The sequence below is a fragment of the Stegodyphus dumicola genome, chromosome 5, assembly GCF_044657685.1.
Source record: "Stegodyphus dumicola isolate Sdum_Otavi_A_Nest chromosome 5, ASM4465768v1".
NCBI lineage: Eukaryota > Metazoa > Arthropoda > Arachnida > Araneae > Eresidae > Stegodyphus > Stegodyphus dumicola.
The window spans coordinates 136,854,454-136,875,779 of NC_140772.1; the positions used below are offsets into that span (position 1 = coordinate 136,854,454).

The following is a 21,326-nucleotide window of genomic DNA, read 5'->3' on the forward strand; positions in this document are numbered from 1 at the left end:
CATGAGTAATAATTAAATAAAACATACATTTGTTATCCAATATATATATCTTAAATTTTATTAAGTTTCTTAAGTGGAAAACTAAACAAAATTATCAAACAAAGTATACCAAGAATAATTAAGAATAAATGTCCTCTGGGATTTATTGAATAATTAAGTGAGTTTGCTACACAATACAAGTAATACCATAATTAATTTACCTCTTAGCACAGCCAACGTACATTACGCGGATAGACTGGAATTTTCTTGAAACACACCTGGAAAACCTGGAAAAGTCAGGGAATTTCATTCTCCTGTTTGAGTGGCAACCCTGCTATGGGTCCTAATGTGCTCCATGAAAACATTGCCCACGCCATAATAGCCCCGTGCATCCATCTTCATCCAACTGTGCATCTGGCAGGCAGGGTTTCATTTAGAAATCGACATATTAGCACATGCCTGTTGATTTGGTGGACCAGAAAACGTGATTTGACAACCATGCAAATTTCTTCCATTCTTCTAATGTCCAATTCCGATGTTTCTTAGCCCAATGCAGAGTCAGCTGACAATGACATACCACCAGTGCAGGAACATATTTTGGCCTCCGGCTGCATAGGCCCATACGCAGCAATGTACATTGCACAGCGTGTTGAGAAACACTGTCTGGGTTACTATTGTTGGAGCTGGTGGGGATTTCAGCTGTTGTAGCTCTTCAGTCACTGTGAACAATGTATAGCAATCTCCACTCTCCTCTGTAATCAATGCGCTGACAACACGACACATTGATTACAGAGGAGGTTACAACACACTGCTGGCCCGGCGTCTTGTCGTTTCATCATCCATACACCACTTTTGATGTGTTCATAACAACTGCATGTGAACAGCCCCACTAAACATGCTATTTCTGATATTGGTGTTCCCATTCGCCAAGCCGTAATGATTTGACCTTTATTGAAGTCCGATAAATCAGCTGCTTTTCCCATTATGTCGCTAATTGTGCTATGTTTGGAAAGACAATGCATAGCCACTTTATAAACTCCAACTTAAGCTGTGCATGTGCTGTGGTTTCGTTCCTGGGCGAGCCCATTGTTATAGGTGGAGTGTGGTCGTAATGTAATGGCTCATCACTTGCGGTGAAAAGTTGATTTACTTCAACAACACAGGCCGAAAAGGAGGTTGGTCTGCACCCGGTGAGCCTGTTGGCAGCATCGCAAAGCACGATTTGATTAACAAAAAGATCATGATTTGTATCTGGTGGGATTGCCATGGTATTATCCATAAAGAGTATCTGGAAAAAGGTAAAACCCTAGATAGTAAGAATACAGTGAGATGTTTGTCCGCGTTGACACTGCTATGAAGGAAAAATGTTGAACTGAGTTCTAGCACAAAAAATGGATAATGTTCCATCAAGATAATGCAACACTACATATCTCTGCATTCACTGGCTAGATTCTGTATGGACTCGAATGGGATCTTTTGCCACACCCTTCATATAGCTCCGACATCGCTCCTTCGGACTCCTACCTTTTTCTACACCTGAAACTACATCTTGCTGTTGCTGTCTTGCATTCTGCACATGACATCCGAAATGAGGTTGATCTGTTTCTGGGCTGAAGGGTGTGATACCAAAACGTTGGCAGAAAATCATAGATTTGGGTGGTGATTAATACCCACACTAAAGGTACTGCTTTCATGTTTTTTATCGGTAACTCTATTAAGAACGTTTTTTTTTTTGCGGAAAACTTTCTTTGCAACCATATATATATAATTTAATGCAGAATGTAATAAAAATTAATATGTTATAAATCCATCTCATATTCAGTGTTGCATAAACTACATGCAAAAACCAAGAAACAGAGGCGGAGTGGGAAATCTCAAGAAATAGGTGGCAAAACATGCCAAAAACAAAAATGGAAAATGATACTTAAATCTTTCCCTGTCTCATTGCTGCAACAGTATAACAATTATCTTGGATAAGCTCGTTGCTGCAACAACAATCTAGGATAAGATTATTGTTTCTTAAGATTTTTTTTTAATTTAAAATTTTAATTTGTGACCTTGTTAGTCCAGAAACAGGCTATTTTATTTATTTATTTCATTGCACTTACCCCCTGATGACGATGCAGTGAAAGAACTATCATTTTTCATTTTTGTTTTTGCCATATTCTGCCCCATTTCTTTAGGTTTGCCATTATGCCTCTATTTTTACATGTGGTTTATTTCAGATAAAATATAGGATGGATTTTAAATGCCTTTATTTTTTATGCTATTTAATTTGTTTTATTAGCACCGCTTAAATCTTTCCCTGTTGTCACAATCAGTCCACAATTGGATTAGGTTTTGAACTTTTTTTTACTTTGTATTTATTTTTTTGTATATAATATATATATATAATGTTTTTGTATAGTATACTCATGGTGTACTCATGTACTCATGGTGTACTCATGGTGGCATAGTGGCAGGCTGAGGAGATGAACAGATGATGCCAACACAAAAATAAATTAGACGAATTCCCAGTCTTTATTTCCACACATATAAAATCATCTGAATAGATATTTATCCAATCAAATTAAAATCAAATACATTTTTATGATTCAGTCATATTGAAATATGATAAATTTCAATGTACATTGTCTTTTAAAAAGTAGTGATGTAGGCAGTTAGGCAAAGGTAAAGCGACGTGATGTTGATAGAGCAGCAGCTAGGTAAGGGAAGAATGACACAATTAACTCAGTTATATTTATACTAAGTCTGAGGTAATTGTAGAGATAAGCTATGATTGGTTAATTTGAGGCTGTTACATAACATAGAAGATTTTCAAATTAGGAGAACAGATGAATTTAGGGGGAGTGCACCAAATCTAGAATATTAATTTTGAGGTCGCCAATTATTTTTAAAGCAGTTATCATATTTTCGTATATCTTACGTATATATAATTAAATACCAAAGTTTTGGTGGCTGTCTAACAAGCAGAAAGAACATAAAAAATTGGGACAAAAACAAAACTGTTAAAAAATAGCATAATAAAAATAATGTAATAAAACAAGTAGTTGAAAATTCTTTGGTCATTTTCAAGGAACAGCTGAAAATTTTTCAACAGAGCCCCATTTCTGAATTATATCTAAATGATTAAAAATCAAGTGTAAGTTAGAAATTAATTAAATTAATGAAAATGATGCAAGACCATTAAAAATTTTTAAATGCAAATACTTAATTTAATAAGATAAAGGTGTCCAATTTTTTTTAAAAAAAATTATTAGTCTTTTTAATAAATCACAGGATATAATCTTGTCTGATATGCCCCCCTCCCCCCAAAAAATATAGCATGGAATTTAAACAGTATAAAATGAGTTTGTAAATTAGAAACCAGATAAACAATTCATCAAATTAGAAGTAATAAGGTAAATTTATGTTTTTCAAATTTGCTAAAAACTATTACAAATTTAAAGTGTTTTTAGCAGTTTAACAGACAAAAATTTTTTTAACCAAAGGATTTTCAACTATTTTTTTATTATACTATTTTTACTATGTTATTTTTTTAATTGTATTATTTTTGTTCCAATTTGAATATTTTTATCCTGTTACCCTGTTAATTACCAGAATTTTGATTTAATTATTATATCTTGATTATGAATTAATTTCACAGTATACTGTACGACTTTAATAATTTACAATCTTAATTTTCAAATTTTTAATTTCTTATTATATATATATATATATATATATATATATATTAGATTCAGAGAATCTAATGTAAAAATGTACAAATAATTCTTGTCACTACATTTTCTTTTCTCCAAAAGATTTTGGCACAATACGTTAGTATTATTGTTTTAATAGTTTTAAATTACTTTGATGGCCAATTCTACATTTATTAACAAATCGGATAATAATTTACAATCAATTAATTAATTTACAATTACACGTTTTTCATTGTAGCTTGATCGCCCTCTAGCTTGAAGAATTACGACTTTTATTAACAAATGACTTTTTTCCATTTTACTCTTACTTTTGTGGCCATGTTGAGTAATCTTTGCTGAATTAGCCATTTTCACATTTTTCAAACAGTTTTATTCTTCTAACAACTTGACTGACGCCATTTTGACTTCTTTCCGTGTCTTTTCGAGTCTTTCAACCCCTCTTTAACTCGGGGGGGGGGGACGAGTTCCCGCCAAAGGACAATCTAATCGCATTGGCTGATATGCGGTGACATTGTTTCACTCGCCTACATCACACGACGAAAGGGATGGCTTTGAAAGACACAGAGGGGATTACAACCCCTTTTCAAATTTGCTTCGTGATCAAGAGGACAGCTTAGCCACAGGTCTGTTTTTTATGTTTTTTTTCTTGTGTTTTTTAGAATATTTTTTCTTGGTCTTAGCAAGACCCACGGCCTTTGTTTTCATTAAAATTTAATTTCAAAACTATAATATTCATAAAGGTTTTATTCTTTAAGCTTGCAGGTCCAGCCCGTATGTTATTGTATAGTTTGACTAATAGCAGACCGCTATTTATTTTATTTTTATTTTAATTTTAGCTTTACTCAGAGTTGCTTATATATATATATATATATATATTTTTTTTTACACCTTAATGTGTCATTTTTTGCGGACGCGTCGGGAATTTGGAACAGAGAATTGAAGCTCCAAAAGATTTTTCGGGACAATTCATATTAATTAAAAAAATTTTTCGTCACACAAGAGCTTCAATTGTCTGTTTCGGCGAAACGTGTAATGGTGTTAGCTTGGTTGGACATCCAACTGAAATTTCCCTTGAAAAGCCAGGTTGGAGGTCTAATTAGGCTAATTTACCATTTTCCGCTTTGTAATTTTTATAATTTTTGTAATTTTATGTTTTTTATATGTTTTAACTTGTTCCGTCGATCAGTTTTTTATATGTGTTAACTTTTCACTTATCACATCGATAGGTTTTTACTGTATTTTTTATATTCTGCATTTTATTTTGCATGTAGGCTACTTTTTCACCCTTCAATGTTATTATTTTAAAAAATACTGTGTTGAACTATTTCTTGGAGCTACAGCTCCTGGTAACTTTTTGGCGAGCTCACTACAATATTTCTTCCTATTATTTCATAATTTTTGCAGCATATTGCGCAAAAAATTATTAAGACCAAATAGGTCTTACAGCACAATACTTATTAGCTTTTCAATTTCAATTATAGATATATATATACATATAAAGACATAAAGTAAGAAATTTGTAGCTAATGTTTCACAAAGACCTCCCCCCCCCAAAAAAAAGAATTGATTTGTAATTATATATATATATGGAGAGAGAGGAATTATTTTATTATGTAAATTATTACAAATTTGAATGTATTAACTATATATCTTTGATACTGTATATTTTTCAAAGGTACTCTCTGAACATATTTTCATCGCAAATTTTTTAACCACAAAAGAGCCATTCTTTTTGCAATGTCCTGCACTTTTTTCAATTAAAATAATAGCTGAGAATGCTTACATTTGGCCATGAAAACTAGGAACAATAAATTTTACAAATTAAGAGGAAATGCTGTAAATAAAAAGAGAAAAAATGTAAGAGGATCAGTTTAGAGAAATTTTTCAAATAATTGTTTGTGTCTGGAAATTTTGTAGTACTTAAGTGCTAAGTGGTACTTGATAATAGATCACCAGCAATTTTACCAGCAATTCTGCTATCCTGCTAGCATTGCAGATCCTAGAAGCTCTTAACTATTCTACTCTACTGTAAAATTGGCAACTCAGGAAGCTTTAATGCATGAAATTGTTGGCAAAGCATTGTTAGATGCTTTTTGGTCTACTAGTACAATCCATTTGCAATTATATTTGCATTAAAAGGATATTCTTGCAAGTTTTTTGCCCCAGAGAAGCTTTACTAAATATGCATCTAAATGGCATTTAGCAGTATCATATTGTTCCACTTCTTGTAGAGCACCATAAGGATTTGTATTCTCAAAGCAGAACTAATAAAAGCGTATTTGTGATTGTTTAATAAATGTATTTGTGATTGTTTGATGAATGTATTTGTGATTGTTTGATAAACGTATTCGACTTTTTTCTAACTGTTGCATTGAATGCTTTCTCCAGTAATTCATAAATATTATTGAATTCCTTGCCTTTTGTCTGTTATCAATTGTTTGCTGTAAAGTTTTGTATTCTTTTTTGTTAAATTAAATTTTATTTTTTTATTAAGAAGCACTCATTTGTTTCCTGACAAACAGTATCTGTAATTTGTTATTTTGAATAGCCTGTCACTCTCCTAACACGGTTCCTTTAAGTAGTAAATAAACTTTCTTTGACATGTAGTTTTAAGTGTTGAATAATCTCAAGTGAAAATGGTGAACCCACAGAAAAAAGTGTGGAGAACAGAAGTATGCAAATTGTATCAGAGCTTTATTCCTTTATTTCAAATTTTATTATTCCTCAGAAATTATTCCTCCTATTTATTATTCATCAGAAAATGTAACTAGAGATAATCAAAAAGTAACCTTTTGAGTACTAATTTATGCTTTATTATTCCTTCATAACATAGAAAAATTGCTTTTCTCTATAAAGCATTAATATAAGCAATTAATTGAAATGTATAATACCTTAAACCTGATATAGTGTTTTATGTAAAGAAATTCCTTTTGAACTATATTTTTTTCATTTTCAAAAATGGATACCACTTTATTACCCATTTATATGTTCAGCAAATAAATATGTAGAAATAAATCAAATTTATGTTGATAAGTAATTAAAAATTCCTCAGAAATTATTCCTCCTATTTATTATTCCTCAGAAAATGTAACTAGAGATAATCAAAAAGTAACCTTTTGAGTACTAATTTATGCTTTATTATTACTTCATAACATAGAAAAATTGCTTTTCTCTATAAAGCATTAATATAAGCAATTAATTGAAATGTATAATACCTTAAACCTGATATAGTGTTTTATGTAAAGAAATTCCTTTTGAACTATTATATTTTTTTCATTTTCAAAAATGGATACCACTTTATTACCCATTTATATGTTCAGCAAATAAATATGTAGAAATAAATCAAATTTATGTTGATAAGTAATTAAAAAATTATTTTATGCTTATTCCTTTTTATTTCAGAGGATGAAGATTTTTCAATACTTCTATCAGCACTGGAAGGTAATTATAAAAAATGACTATTTTTACACTTTATTTTTGTATTTCAAATTGTGAACTATTCCTACTTATTCCATTAATATCCTGAAGTTCAAACTAAAAGGCATCCATTACAGAAAAAAGAATTATTTTATTATATCCCATGAAAAAATAAAAATGGATGCAATGTTAATACCTTAAAAATTTTGTATGTTTTTAGATTATGAAGAAGCATCTAAGCAAATGAAAGATTTGCCTGACTTACTTGTTGCCATAACTGGTAAGTATAATTCAATTATGAATTCTTTTTGATAAAAGATTTTTATAATTATTGTCAGATATGCTAAGATATGAATTACTGTTATTTTATAATTTTTTTCCCAAGGAAAAGGGCCTTTGAAAAGTTATTATGAAAGACTGATTGAAGATAAAGGTTTTTCTCATGTAGAAGTTATGACTTTGTGGCTACAATCAGAGGACTATCCTACATTTTTAGGTTTGTGCTGTACTGTATTACATTTAAAGCTTAGTAAATTATTATCAGACACTGTGATCATTACCATGAAGGTTATTTTTGCCTGCCTTGAGTTTCTGAATATAAATTATCCCTCAGGGGGCTCACTTTTGTGAGTACGGGTGTGGCAATCCCGAAGTACCCTAGCCCTTCAGGGGATCATCTTCTTGGTGAGACGGGTGTCACGATCCTGGAGCCCCAGTGATCTATCCTCTTTTCCGTCTCCTCTCCTCTTCGCTGTAACTTTTTCCCTTCCCTTCTCCCTTGTGGTTTCTCTCTACGGAGTTTGGGGCTCGTCACGAGAGACTGGAGCAGTCCTTGCATCTAGTTTTCGAGTGGCGAGAAAACTGCCCACGTGTTTGCCGTGCGTGGAGACCCGTGTCGCTGGAAAGGAGGGTCCTGGTAGTTGAGGGGCGAGGTACTGTCCCCAACACACTGCTTTGGCCTCTGCTTCAGCTAAACGGGAGGCACCTTAGTCGTCCTCACGGGTGTCAATCGGCTGGTCACTAGTCCTTGTGTCAGTGGCTTGGGGTCAAGCTCTCAGGAAAGCCGACTGTGGGGCTTCAGTTTGCGTATAGGTCCGGCTAGCCCTAACACAGGAATCTGTGTTCCCTTGTTGGGCTCCGTGGTGGGCGGGGCCGTCGGACCCGAATCTTATCTCTTTCAAACATGGCTTCACTTTTCATATTAAAAAAAAACTGATACAAACGAAAATAAACAAGAAATAGAAATTATTGACAAATCCATTAACAAAAGATCAGTACCGATGCAAATGCAAATGCAAAGGAAACTGCTGAAAATCCGTGCTTCCTAGTTTCTCTAGCCCTTCTGGTGAACTGCAAAAGATGTCTCCTTTTCTAGTAAGCAAATACATTAACTCATGCATAGGTGAGCCAAAGAACATTAAGCGTCTCCGTTCTGGAGACCTGCTTATAGATACCGTTTCGGCCACCCAGTCTGCTTCACTTTTGAGTAAAACCAATTTTGGACAAGTACCTATAACTGTGTCAGCACACAAAACACTTAACTTCTGTAAAGGTGTGATCTCGGAAATCGACCTTATGCTTGTTTCAGAAGAAGAGTTGGTTTCTGAGTTAGCTGACCAAAAGGTTTGTGCTGCTAAGCGGATCAAGATGCGTAAGGAAGGTCAGTTGATCGACACAAAACACGTGATCCTGACCTTCAAATCGCCTCATCTGCCAAAGAATATAAAGGCTGGGTATCTAAACTGCCCCGTAAGACCGTATATTCCCAACCCAATGCGATGCTTCCAATGCCAGCGGTTTGGTCACTCTAAAACATCCTGTCGTGGCTGCCTGACGTGTGCTCGATGCTCGTTGGTTGGTCACGATAGTGAAAATTGCACTGCTGCGGCATTGTGTGTAAATTGCAAAGGCGATCATCTGGCATTTTCTCGTTCTTGTCCAAAATGGAAAACAGAAAAGGAAGTACAGACGACAAAAGTCACTAGAAACATCTCCTACGCAGAAGCCAGAAGGCTGGTTCAAAGCACACAGCTTCAACCAAATAGATCATATGCTAGTGCCGTTAAAGCAACACGGACCGTTGCAACTCAAACATTGATAAATGCACAGACTCCTCCAAATAAAACCCAGAAGCATGAGAGCCAGAAAAAGGAAACTCCGATTTATGTAGTACAAAAACAAGAAATAGCAATCCAGAGCAAATCCAAAAATGAGCCTTCAAAAATAGAAACAAAAAACAGAAGCAATAGTAATAGTTCATTTGAGGATATGGTATCTGAATCTTTAGATTCAGATAGTATGGAAGTAGAAGAGGGGCTAGATCTTCCCGAGCATCTACTTCCACGAAAAACAAAAAAGCAGCACAGAAAAAACAAACATAACTTATAATGGCTACCCTGATCTCTTGGAACTGTCGTGGATTCCACCAAAATTTTCTTGACATCAAAAGTATAGTCAATGTTCATCACCCTGTGTGCTTGGCAGTACAGGAAACAAATCTGAAACCAGATCAACGAGCAAAACTTTGGAGGTTTTCTTTCATCAGGAAAGATAACCTTGCAGGTGAGCGTGCCAGTGGAGGTGTAGGTCTCCTCACCTCACTGGATTATCCCTCAAATGTGCTTTCTTTGACGACATCCCTCCAAGTTGTCGCTATTCAAACAAATTTTGATATTGTTGTTACAGTCGTTTCTCTGTATTTCCCTCCAAATGAGCATATTGATCAGCAAGATTTAAATGTTCTTTTAGAGCAGCTGCCTGAGCCTTTCATCATATTAGGAGATTTTAACAGCCATAGTCCACTCTGGGGTAGTAAAGATACAAATTGCCGAGGAAGACAAATTGAGCAGATGATCGAAGATCATAGCCTTTGTCTCCTAAATAATGGGCAGGATACGTACTTCCATGAGCCTTCAAGGACATTCCACGCTCTCGACCTTGCCATCTGTTCACCATCTCTGTTGCCATTTTGCACTTTTAGTGTCGGAAATGACCTGTACAACAGCGATCATTATCCCATTTTTGTATCTCTTGCACGAAGAGGAGCAAACCCCATGTCGAGACTCCCTCGGTTTATACTGGACAGGGCAGACTGGGAACTCTTCTCTTCCTCCGCAGAGCTCACAGAGGAAATGGTAGAAGATGTGCATATCGATGACGCTGTGGAAGCTGTTACTAATACTATTATTCAGGCAGCTGTGCTTTCGATTCCTAGAACATCAGGAAAAATGCTTAAATATACGAAACCGAGGTGGAATCGCGACTGTCATGAAGCACTGAAAAAACAGAAAAAAGCATGGGGTATTTTTCGTAGATATCCTACCCTGCGAAACCTCATAGCCTTTAACAGAGCCAAAGCAAATGCACGAAAAGTAAGAAGGCAGAGCCAGAGGGATTCCTGGATTTCATATGTGTCGTCAATAACATCCTCCACGCCTAGTAATCGGGTTTGGGAAAGAGTTCGAAAAGCATGCGGCATATATAAAGACCACTCACTTTCCTTTTTGGAAAAAGATGGCCGAGTGATTAGCTCCATAGAAGAAATTGCGAATACTATTGGTGAGGCATTTGCTGCCGTTTCTTCCAGCAGAAACTATTCACCTGCATTTCTCTCTATGAAGCAGCACTCTGAAATAAATCCCATCGCATTCAACTCTTCCAAATCTGAGCCTTACAATAGAGATTTTACTATGCTTGAATTAAGGAGTGCTTTATTGCAGACACATAGGTATTCTCCGGGTCTTGATGGCGTGAATTACGAAATGCTAAAGCATCTGTCCTATAAGTCACTAAATGCCCTTCTCACTCTTTACAATAGAGTGTGGAAGGAGCGTACCTTTCCCAGTGCATGGAGGAGAGCTGTTGTCATTCCTATTGCTAAGCCAGGGAAAGATCCAAGGAATCCCTCCAACTATCGGCCAATTGCCCTTACGAGTTGCCTATGCAAACTGTTTGAAAAGATGGTAAACAGCCGCCTAGTCTACTTCTTGGAAAAGAATAATATTATATCGCCTTATCAAAGCGGTTTTCGAAAGGGAAGAACGACCGTAGACAATATGCTTCTATTAGAGACATCTATTCGAAAAGCTTTTGTCAAAAGAAGTCACTTTGTCTCAATATTCTTTGACATTGAGAAAGCTTATGATAAGGCATGGAGATACGGTATACTTTGCGATCTCCACGAGAGTGGCTTGCGCGGTAACCTACCAATTTTTATTCAGAATTTCTTGTACAATAGAACTTTTCAAGTAAGAATTGGCTCTGCTTTATCGAATGTTTTTGAACAGGAAGAGGGTGTGCCTCAAGGCTGTGTGCTTAGTGTAACGCTGTTCAGCCTAAAAATAAACTCTGTATTAAAAGAACTTCCTCACACCATCTTGGGATCTCTATATGTAGATGATTTATAGATTAGCTGTCGAGGGGCAGACATGAGATACATAGAGAGGCAATTGCAGATGGCTCTGAATAAGATCCAGGAATGGTCAACCAAACAGGGATTTACTTTTTCCAAACAGAAAACTGTGTGCGTGCACTTTTGTAGGAAGCGTGGTCTCCATCCTGAACCTGAGTTATATCTGAATGGTACAATTATTCCAGTTGCGCCTGAAGTAAAATTTTTAGGAGTGACGTTCGACCGAAAATTGACTTTCCTTTCTCATATTTTAAACCTGAGAAAGAAGTGTCTAAAAACACTAAATATTTTAAAAGTGTTGGCGAACACCTCCTGGGGTGCAGAGCGTTGTTCCATGCTTCGCATTTATAGAGCGCTTATCCACTCTAGACTGGATTATGGCTCAGTTGTTTATGGATCCGCTCGCCCATCTGTTTTGTTAAAACTGGATCCTGTTCACCATCACGCTCTGCGGATTTGTTCAGGAGCTTTCAGGACTTCTCCTGTCCAGAGCCTATATGTTGACTCTAACGAACCATCACTTTATCTGAGGCGTGAGCAATTGTCCCTTTTGCAATATTTTAATATTCTATCTCAACCTGAACATCCTAATAAGCTATGCTTACTTGATAATGAGTGTAATACATTATTTGAAACACGTCCATCCTGTATTCCTACCTTTCCTTTAAGAGTTTGCCCTATCATTGAGGAACATTCCGTCTCTGATATGCGCCCCCAAGCAGTACAGAACTTTGAAATCCCACCTTGGGAAAATTCACGGATTCAGCTTCTTGATGTTTTCAAACATCACGTGAAGGCAAGCACTAACGAGATCGTATACAGACGACTGTTCGCTGAGCACAGGCACAATTATAGCAGTTATCTTCCAGTCTATACAGATGGATCCAAGTCAAAAGATCATGTTGGGATGGCATTTGTAATTGAAGATCACATGGAGGGCAGACGCTTGCACCATGATTTCTCTGTCTTAACATCCGAACTAACTGCGATATATTATAGTCTCATGTACATCTCAAGGCTCTGCCACAAAAAGTTTATAATTTATACAGACTCGTATAGTGCGCTTAAATCATTAGAAGCTTTTTCTAACACTCAAAATCCAGTAATAGTGGATATTCTTAAGTTACATATAAACTTAACAGGTCGTGGATATGAAGTCCTGTACTGCTGGGTTCCCGGGCATGTGGGAATAAAAGGGAATGAGCTGGCAGATATCACAGCCAAATGTGCTGTTGAACTATCCAGTCGTCTCATCCCTTTTGGAGACATCTGTTGTGTTGTGAAAAACAAGATCCGAAAAAAATGGCAGCAACTTTGGGATGTTCAGCTTCAAAATAAATTAAGACATGTAAAGCCTAAAATTGAGCATTGGGAATTAACCAAAAATCGTAAGGAGGAAGTTCTTTTGACTCGCCTCAGAATTGGCCACACTAGAGTTACACATAACTATCTTTTAAAAGCTGAGAATGAGCCTGTTTGTTCAAATTGTAATGTTTGTCTATCTGTGCGTCATATTTTAATTGAGTGTCCAAGTTTTAATAGTCTTCGTCAGAAATATTTTAATAGCTGTGACTTACCTCTCGACCGTTTAATCGGAAAAGAGGTCAATATTAATTTATTTTATTATTTAAAACAGACTGGCTTTTATTATCTAATGTAATTTGTTTTGAAGACTGTGTCTTGAATTTTAATGTGTGCTTTTAACTTGTTTTTATGACTTCATCCTCTGGATTTGGTACATTTCTCTACTTGTTTTTATTTATTGAATTTTAATATCATCTATTGTAATCATCCCATCTCGTGTTTGGCGCGCCATAATCATCTTTGGTTTTTGCGCCATAATCTCTCACTCACTCACTCACTGAATATAAATTAAACCTTCTTTACATGATTTTCAGCAAACCATTTTGATAAAGGCTTAATATTTTAATAATGAAATCATTTTGTAACCAACATGTGCTGTAAATAGTAAAATAAGAAAGAATATTTTAAAGCAGTTTTTAAATATTATAATGCAATTTTCTTAATAAAATAAAATGTTATTAAAATAATTTAAAAGTACAATAAGTTTATAAGCAGCAAATTTAATATAATATTTTACTATGAAAGAAATGCAAGTTGAAATTTTGGTAAATTTATTTCCAGTATTGTAGAGTTACCTTTTTTAAAAAAATTTCTGTTTAATTTTTTCAACTTGCAATGTTATAAGTACCAAGTAATCTTAAATTAAGAAAGAAAAAAAAAAAAAAAAAACCCTCAAAATATTTGAAGGTCTTTAGCAGCATATATTTATGCCTTTAGCTTTGATGGATAAATGGGAAAACGTGACTGTTATCATTATTGATTCTAAGTAGACCTCTTCCCAAGTTTTAATTGCTGGGCCTTAATTTTAGATCCTGTTTCATATGAATATCTCTCAAGTATTTTATTATTAGAAGGAATTCATTTAAAAAATAATCACATAATTTGTAAATGAAATTGAAATTTTTGTAAATTTATTTCCAGTTTCTAATGTTACCATTTTATTAATTAATTTGTTTTTTAAATTTTTACATTATCAGTTGGGTTTTTCAAATCCGCTTTACGTTCAATAATTATTTAAAATTACAAAATGCAAACCTTTAAAATTATTACCTTAAAATTTATTTTAACTTTTTGTAAAAAATCTATAAAAAAAAAAATAAATAAAATAAACCCTTCTGTAGTTTTTGCTTTGTCTTGTAGTATCATTACCTGCAAGGTAATATACTTGAACTTAATCTGAAACATTTATAAAAAAAAATATTTTTCAGTTTTACAATGCCCTGGTGACAAAAAGTAATATTCTTATTTTTCATTTCCTTATCATTTTAGTCCCAACCAAAAATTCTCTGAAAATTCTGTTTTTATCTAGTTTGATCTATTGTTCATATGTATTTTTATATATATGTTGCATTTTAACTGTCATCATTTTATATTTGCCATGCTTGCTTCTAAAACAGCTTTTTTAATCACTTCTTGTAATTGAGCAGAATTATTATTTTTTAAATTTCGATTTGTAAAATTTTATCTGTTGATAGCAGATACAAAATAATTAAATTTACCATTGTTGAAATGCTTAGATGTTTTTTCCGGTAAGGTACCATATTATTCATTTGAGGTCCTTCTAAATTTATATTTTGTGCTAAATTAATTGAAGTCCGATATAAATCTGTTTTATGCATTAATTATTATTGAAAGATCAGCCTTTATTTTGCTTGAAATATTTTCAGGTTTTTGAACATCATAAGGCTGTTTTATACAGCACTTAGTTCATATATTTATTTTGAGTTATATTAATTTAATAAAATTTATTTTAGCAGTCTCTGAAAAAACACAACACTAACTATGCATTTGTTCAAATTATACTTTAAAATAGTTACTACAATAACCGAATTCTTCCTAACTGAACAAGATGCCAGGCTGGTTAGAAAATAAATATTTTAATCTGCATTGTTATTTATGAGAATTTGAAGACAATTTTTTTAGTATTACCATTTTGGAATAAAATGCAAATTTATATTTTAAATGCTGTTAGATGTGTAGGATTGCTTTTTTATATTTACATTTTATATCTAAGAGTTTAAAGTTATTGTCCTAATAGCTCATTAGTACAATGAGTATTATACTATTAATATACATTAATATTATTTCATAAATATATATATACTAAATATAGGAATATCCAGTGTTCAGCTTATCCAGAAGTTAAGATTATTTGAATCAATTTAGATATAAATTGAAGAATTTTGATACAAAACTCACAAAGGCTATTTGCTACATTTTGCTTCTGTATTGCATTTCATATGGTGGATTCATAGAAGGAAACTGAATTGTGTCATATATGATACTGTTTAAATGAAGAGGTTAATATGCAATGCCGCCATTTTCATGTGTCCTATCTGTTGTATTTCTAGTTCCATTAGACAAATCATGATTTTAATCTTGAATCGAACTTCCAAACATGAACATGTGGGATATGCTTGCAATGGAAGGAATTTTGGGTGAAATTTTTGTAGGGTAAAAGGTGTTGCTAAAGAGAATAGTTGTTTTGAATATATTTTTAACATGATTGTCTCAAAATTTTCATACACATACATAAAAAAAAAAAGAAGGGGGAGGAAAGGAAAGAAATAGAAAAGAAGAAACTCAAGTAAGTTGATTGATTTTCAGGATCCAGTACCAAATTAAAATATAAAATATGTAATAATATGCATGTTGTGTAATAAATAATCTTACAATTCATTCTACTCAATTCAGTTGTCACGCTTTCTCGTCTGTCAAATATCACTAAATTCTGTCTTGGTATGTATGTACTGTTTCAGATTCCTAGCTCCTGCTTACTAAATATTTTGGTAGGCTATGGGAGCAGAATGAATTTATATATATATATATATATGATGATGATTTTTTTCCCTTTTTTTCTCTCTGATGATTTTTTTCTCTCTGATATTGAATATTATCTAAAAATTAATGAAATGAAATTTGATTTTATAGCGGAAATAAAAAGTATTTCCATCCAGTCACTTTGCATTTGTGATTAGTAGTGCCTGTTCAGAATTCATTTTCATACTGAAGAATGAAAATTTTGACAGTTTGTTTCACGTTTCATAGTTGCATATTATCTGAGAAGTGCATGGATTTTACCATTTTTTAAAAAAATTCTTTCATGTTTTGTCTTTACACTCCCCCCCCAGTAAAAGTGTGTAGCATGTAGTGTTCTATGAATGTAGTTAAGAAAATTTTTGGTATCTATGAGAATTGAAACATTCATCTCAGAAATAATATGTAAGCACTTTTATTTTGCTGTAGACTTAAGCAGTGGATTGTTAATTGATAACCATTTGTATTCTTTAAGAAATATTTCATATAAATTAACTGTTTGTATCCTTTAAAATAGGGGTCTTCAACCCGTGGCCTGCTGAAGACATTTTAGTGGCCCCACATTTGAATTTGAAGAATTTTAAGAAATTTTATAGACATTATGATTTGTTTCCCCAGCATTACACATGCACCATCACAACTAACACTCACTAAGTTTTATGTCGTTTTAATTCACTTAACAAAGAAATCAAAATATATCATAATTTATCATATATCTTCTTAAAGCACATTAAAATCAAAAATGTGTTAACCGGATTTCCATACTAAAAAGTTGCATTCGAATGTTATGTGATAAGACATGCACCCTTACTAAGCACTGTTGATTCATCTAAAATTAAAGGAAACTGAATCTCTTCTACAATTTTCTGAACTAAGGATCTTTGCATTTTGTCTGAAATAAAATTAACTATATTCATAACTGACATGTTCGAATGCAAAATCATTCCCATATTTATTTATTTATTTATTTATTTTTGGTGGGGGAGGGACTTTAAATCTTACAGTATTGTTATATAAAACAAGTTCTTCAGAAAAGAACATAACTTTGCGACAATATAATAGCTTCAGTTACTTGGAATTATAACATTTTGCTCTTATCATTTAATTTTTTTTATAGTGCCTTCGTATTCGAGTGTACTATGTTCCAAGTTTTACCGCAGATACGTTAACCGCGAATAATGGCAAGTGGTATGCAAAACACAAGATATTCATGGAAAATATGTAAATCACATTTAGTTAACAAATTAAATTAAATATTATTAAAGAGACATTATGATACTAAGCACAGTGAGAAATATTCTGCATTGGAATGTCATTTTCGAAATGATAAGGTGAGTGAATTAAAATCAAATTTAAATTTTCAGCAGTCTTTCTTCACTACAGTGCATAAAGAATCTGAAAATAGTGTTCGTGTTAGTTACATAAAAGCAGAAAAAATTAGTAAAAGTGGAAAAGCCTTTGCTGATGGAGTATTTGTAAAAGAATGTCTTCAGAGTGCAGTTGATGTGCTTTTTCCATCACAGGCTCAAGTCATATCGAATATTAGCTAGTCTGGTGTGACAGTAGTGAGACACATAGAGGATCTCGCAACAGATATATTCAGTAAATTAAAATCAAAATGCAAAACGTTTGATTTTTATTTTGTAGTGATGGATGAATCAATAGATGCAACAGATACTGCACATATATCCATTATTATTCGTGCCGTTGATAGAAACTTCACAATTAGAGGAATTAGTCAGTGTTGTTGCACTTCAAGGTACAACACGAGGAACAGATTTGTATTCGAGTCTGACACAAACTTTGCATAAATGTAAGTTGACTTCTTAATATATCTGCTATAAAAACGGATGGTGCTAAATCTATGACTGGAAAATAGGAGTAATAACATTATTTAAATCTGATGTGAAGGCAAGTGGAAATAATACTATGATGACTTTCCAATGCATCTTCCACGAAGAATATTTGTGCAAGAAGTCGTTCTCAAATTTTAAACATGTGATGAATGTTGTTGTTAAAGTGGTTAATTTCATTCTCGCTAAAATGTTAAGGAAATGTCAACAGTTTCTGAGTGATTTGGAAGCTGAATATAGTGATTTATTACCTGGAAGTACGTTGGGTGAGCCAAGGAAAGATGCTTCAGTGCCTGTTTTCTTTGAAGAGCAAAGTTCAACAATTCATGGAATCTAAAGAGAAATCTATTCACGAGTTCAGTGTTGAGAAATGGTTGACAGACTTTGCATTTCTTGTCAATATTACAGGTCATCTAAGTGATTTGAACTACCGCTTACTGTACTGAGAAAAGATTTACTTGTTTATAATCTTTATTACTTTGTGAAAGCTTTTGAGACAAAATTAATCCTGTGGGGAAGTCAGTTGCTAAATAAAAATTCCACTCACTTTCCAAAATTGATGGAGTGTCTGAAGAACTCTACAACATAGAATTCAATAGTTAATTATGTACAAGGTATTTCATATTTGAAAGAGGAATTTAAAAGCAGATTTTCCAATTTTCGTGAAAATGAAATATTTATGACAATGTTCTCCTTGCTATTTTCAGTAGACGTTGGAAGTGTTCCACCTGAACTTCAATTAGAATTCATAGATTTACAGTGTGTCTCTGCAGTAAAATGCAAGTTTCTTGAAGATTCTACATTAACTGATTTTTATTTGAAGAACGAGACCGAAGACAAGTATCCAGGAATTCGAAAACATGCACTCTTCATGTCTTCTATCTTTGGCAGTACCTACATATGTAAACAGGCTTTTAGTAAAATGAAAATCCTTAAATCAAAAACAAGAACATGCCTGATAGACATTTTGAGGAATAGGAATTGTAACAATATAGATTAAACTGGATATTGAAGCTTTAATCAAGCAAAAACAATGTGAAATTTCACATTAAAACTAAAGTGACCACCATCTCCCTCATAACCACATAGTAATGTAAGTTTTTTTTTCTTGTTTTCATTGTAAATGCCTTTTGTTATATGGTTCTGTGCAATCATTTTTATACTTTTTCTTCATAGTTAAAAAAAGTTGCAAAACATTTTACCTCGATTTCCATTAGACTTTTTGAAATCAATGTATATATAAATACAAATCTGTAACACTATCTCTTCGCTTAGAATCAATTGTAGTCTTGCAAAACAAACCTCCCTTTTTATATAAATTTTCTGACTACACTATTTTTTTGACAGACATGTGGCCCGCGGATCTTTGTGAATTTATTGATGTGGCCTTTGGGCGTGAAAGGTTGAAGACCCCTACTTTAAAAAATAGATCATTAAAATTATTTATTTACATAGTTTTTATAATAATCTAAAATATTTCTAACTGTTCAACATATGATTCTTTTTATTTCAAAGTAGCATTTTATTTGCATCTTTATGTACTTTTAGGAAGTTTTCATGTGAAGTTTAAATTTAATTTATTGTATTAAGAATAGTAAAATAAAAATTCTGTCCCAAAATTTTTTATTTTTTAATGACAACTCAATTATGCTATAAAATCATCTTTCTTTATGTACTTTTAGGAAGTTTTCATTTGAAGTTAAAATTTAATTTATCGTATTGAGATTAATAAAATAAAAATTCTGTCCCCCAATTTTTTTTTTTTTAATGACAACTGAGATTTTTTATGTTTTAAAAATTGTTCATGTATTTCTTAATAAAATATTTATAGCTTGTGCTGATTTGGGTGTCAGTCTACATAATTCTTCAAGTGGGTTTGATCTTCCCATGAAAGTGGTTGATATGTTTGGATGCTGTTTACCTGTATGTGCTTTTGAATTTCAGTGGTAAGTTTATATTAGATTATTTCTTAGATTAATTTCATTTTTATTTGTGGTGGTATGTTTTATTTTATTACATACTGTATTGACTATTCAGAATCTATTATATATATGTAATATATTCAGAAGTAGGAATTTGATGGCATAGAAGTGTTGATCCATAATGACTAGGAAATTGGAGGAGAAGGCAGTATAAATCTTCAGTTTTATTTTCAGCAACATGTTGCGGCTACACTCAAGTCAGCACATTAAATGTGCTTGTTCCAGGGGGCATTTGTAATAGATTTGCAGCAAAAAAGAAGAAGCAGACAGACTGCAGTCAAGCTAAGGCAAAGCATAGAAAGCAAGTGCATTATTTTCAGGGTGAAATCTTATTCAGACTGAGTTAGTTTTGGTTCTCAAAGCATTTTGATTGGATAGTTAATATTGCTGTAAAATTATTATTGGCTGCTTTAGTTCAATTTACATCACTAGAATTACGTAAGAGTCGTATGACATAGATTTTTCTCGAAATGATGCAGTGCAAATAGATGTTGCTATCTTTAGAATAGAGAAGGGAAATTAATTTACGCTGTTAATTTAATCTTTCACATATTCTTCATTTATCTTACATATATTTTTTATATAATTAGTTTAAACTGCTGATTTTTTTAATGAAAACTATATAAATGTTAGTTTCTTTGGAACTGATATGTAATTATATAGTGCTATAACTAAAAACAAGGTTTATGTTTCATGAGATGGCAGTGATGAAATAATACAATTATGCAAAAAAGAAAGAATTTTAAGATCAGTCATACTAATCAGACAAAATGAGTATAAGATAGAGTAATTAGTCAAAAAAAAAAGTGGCTGGAAATATAAATATTTTAATGAATTTGTGCATCAACAAAGGAAAAGGTATTTGCTGAAATTATAATATAATTGAGTAGAAAAGGAAATGAAAAAAATTAGATACATTTTTTATTATTTGTTAAATTTCATTGTCTTAATTAAGTCAAGTATTTGTTTAAATATAAAGACAGGAAATTTTTTTAAATTAAATTAAAATTTTAAAATTTTTGATTAACTTTGATGAAATATTAATTTTAAAATCCTTATGCATATTGGTAAAAGTATTGAAATTGAAATTTAAAATTTTTTATTTCACAATAAATAAATAAATAAATAAATAAATAAATCTGGTAGAATTTGTATAATACAGTATGAAATTAATTTCAGTCATTCTACACAGCTCGGTGAAAGCAATTTTTATCAAATATGTTGAAATATGTTGTAAAATACAGGAAGTCTTTAGAATGTAATTTGATTTTTCAATAGCTTTGTAATATTTATGAACATTTTTCAGCACTTATAAATTGATATCTTTATTTTCATGGTGGCTGTTGTAATAACTTGCTAATAAATATCTGTCTTCATATTGCTGTAATATGCAGGTGTCGGTAATAAATAAATCTGTACTGATAAAAAAAGTAATCCTCTTCTTTATAAGTTATTTCTTCTTTTAACTTATAGTCTGCATTCACTTTTCTGTGTTAACTTTTGCATTTCTTTCTCAAATAATGTGTATTTTCATTGCATGGAAATTAGTGCATTCTCAATATTTTGGCATGATACCTTAATA

General features: G+C 32.5%; 1 protein-coding gene across 4 annotated transcripts in view; it reads left to right on the forward strand.

Annotated features, from left to right (window-relative positions):
• Alg1 (ALG1, chitobiosyldiphosphodolichol beta-mannosyltransferase) overlaps positions 1-21,326 on the forward strand; it is a 102,977-nt gene that overhangs the window by 50,125 nt on the left and 31,526 nt on the right. For all 4 annotated transcript variants that reach the window (XR_004758269.2, XM_035359992.2, XM_035359989.2 and 1 more), the window contains exons 9-12: positions 7,083-7,121; positions 7,318-7,377; positions 7,483-7,593; positions 19,594-19,708. Coding sequence is in view for 3 of the 4 variants with exons in the window: in XM_035359992.2 (XP_035215883.2) it covers positions 7,083-7,121; positions 7,318-7,377; positions 7,483-7,593; positions 19,594-19,708 (325 nt within the window). In the remaining variant the exon portion in view is untranslated. The remainder of the gene's footprint in view (positions 1-7,082; positions 7,122-7,317; positions 7,378-7,482; positions 7,594-19,593; positions 19,709-21,326) is intronic.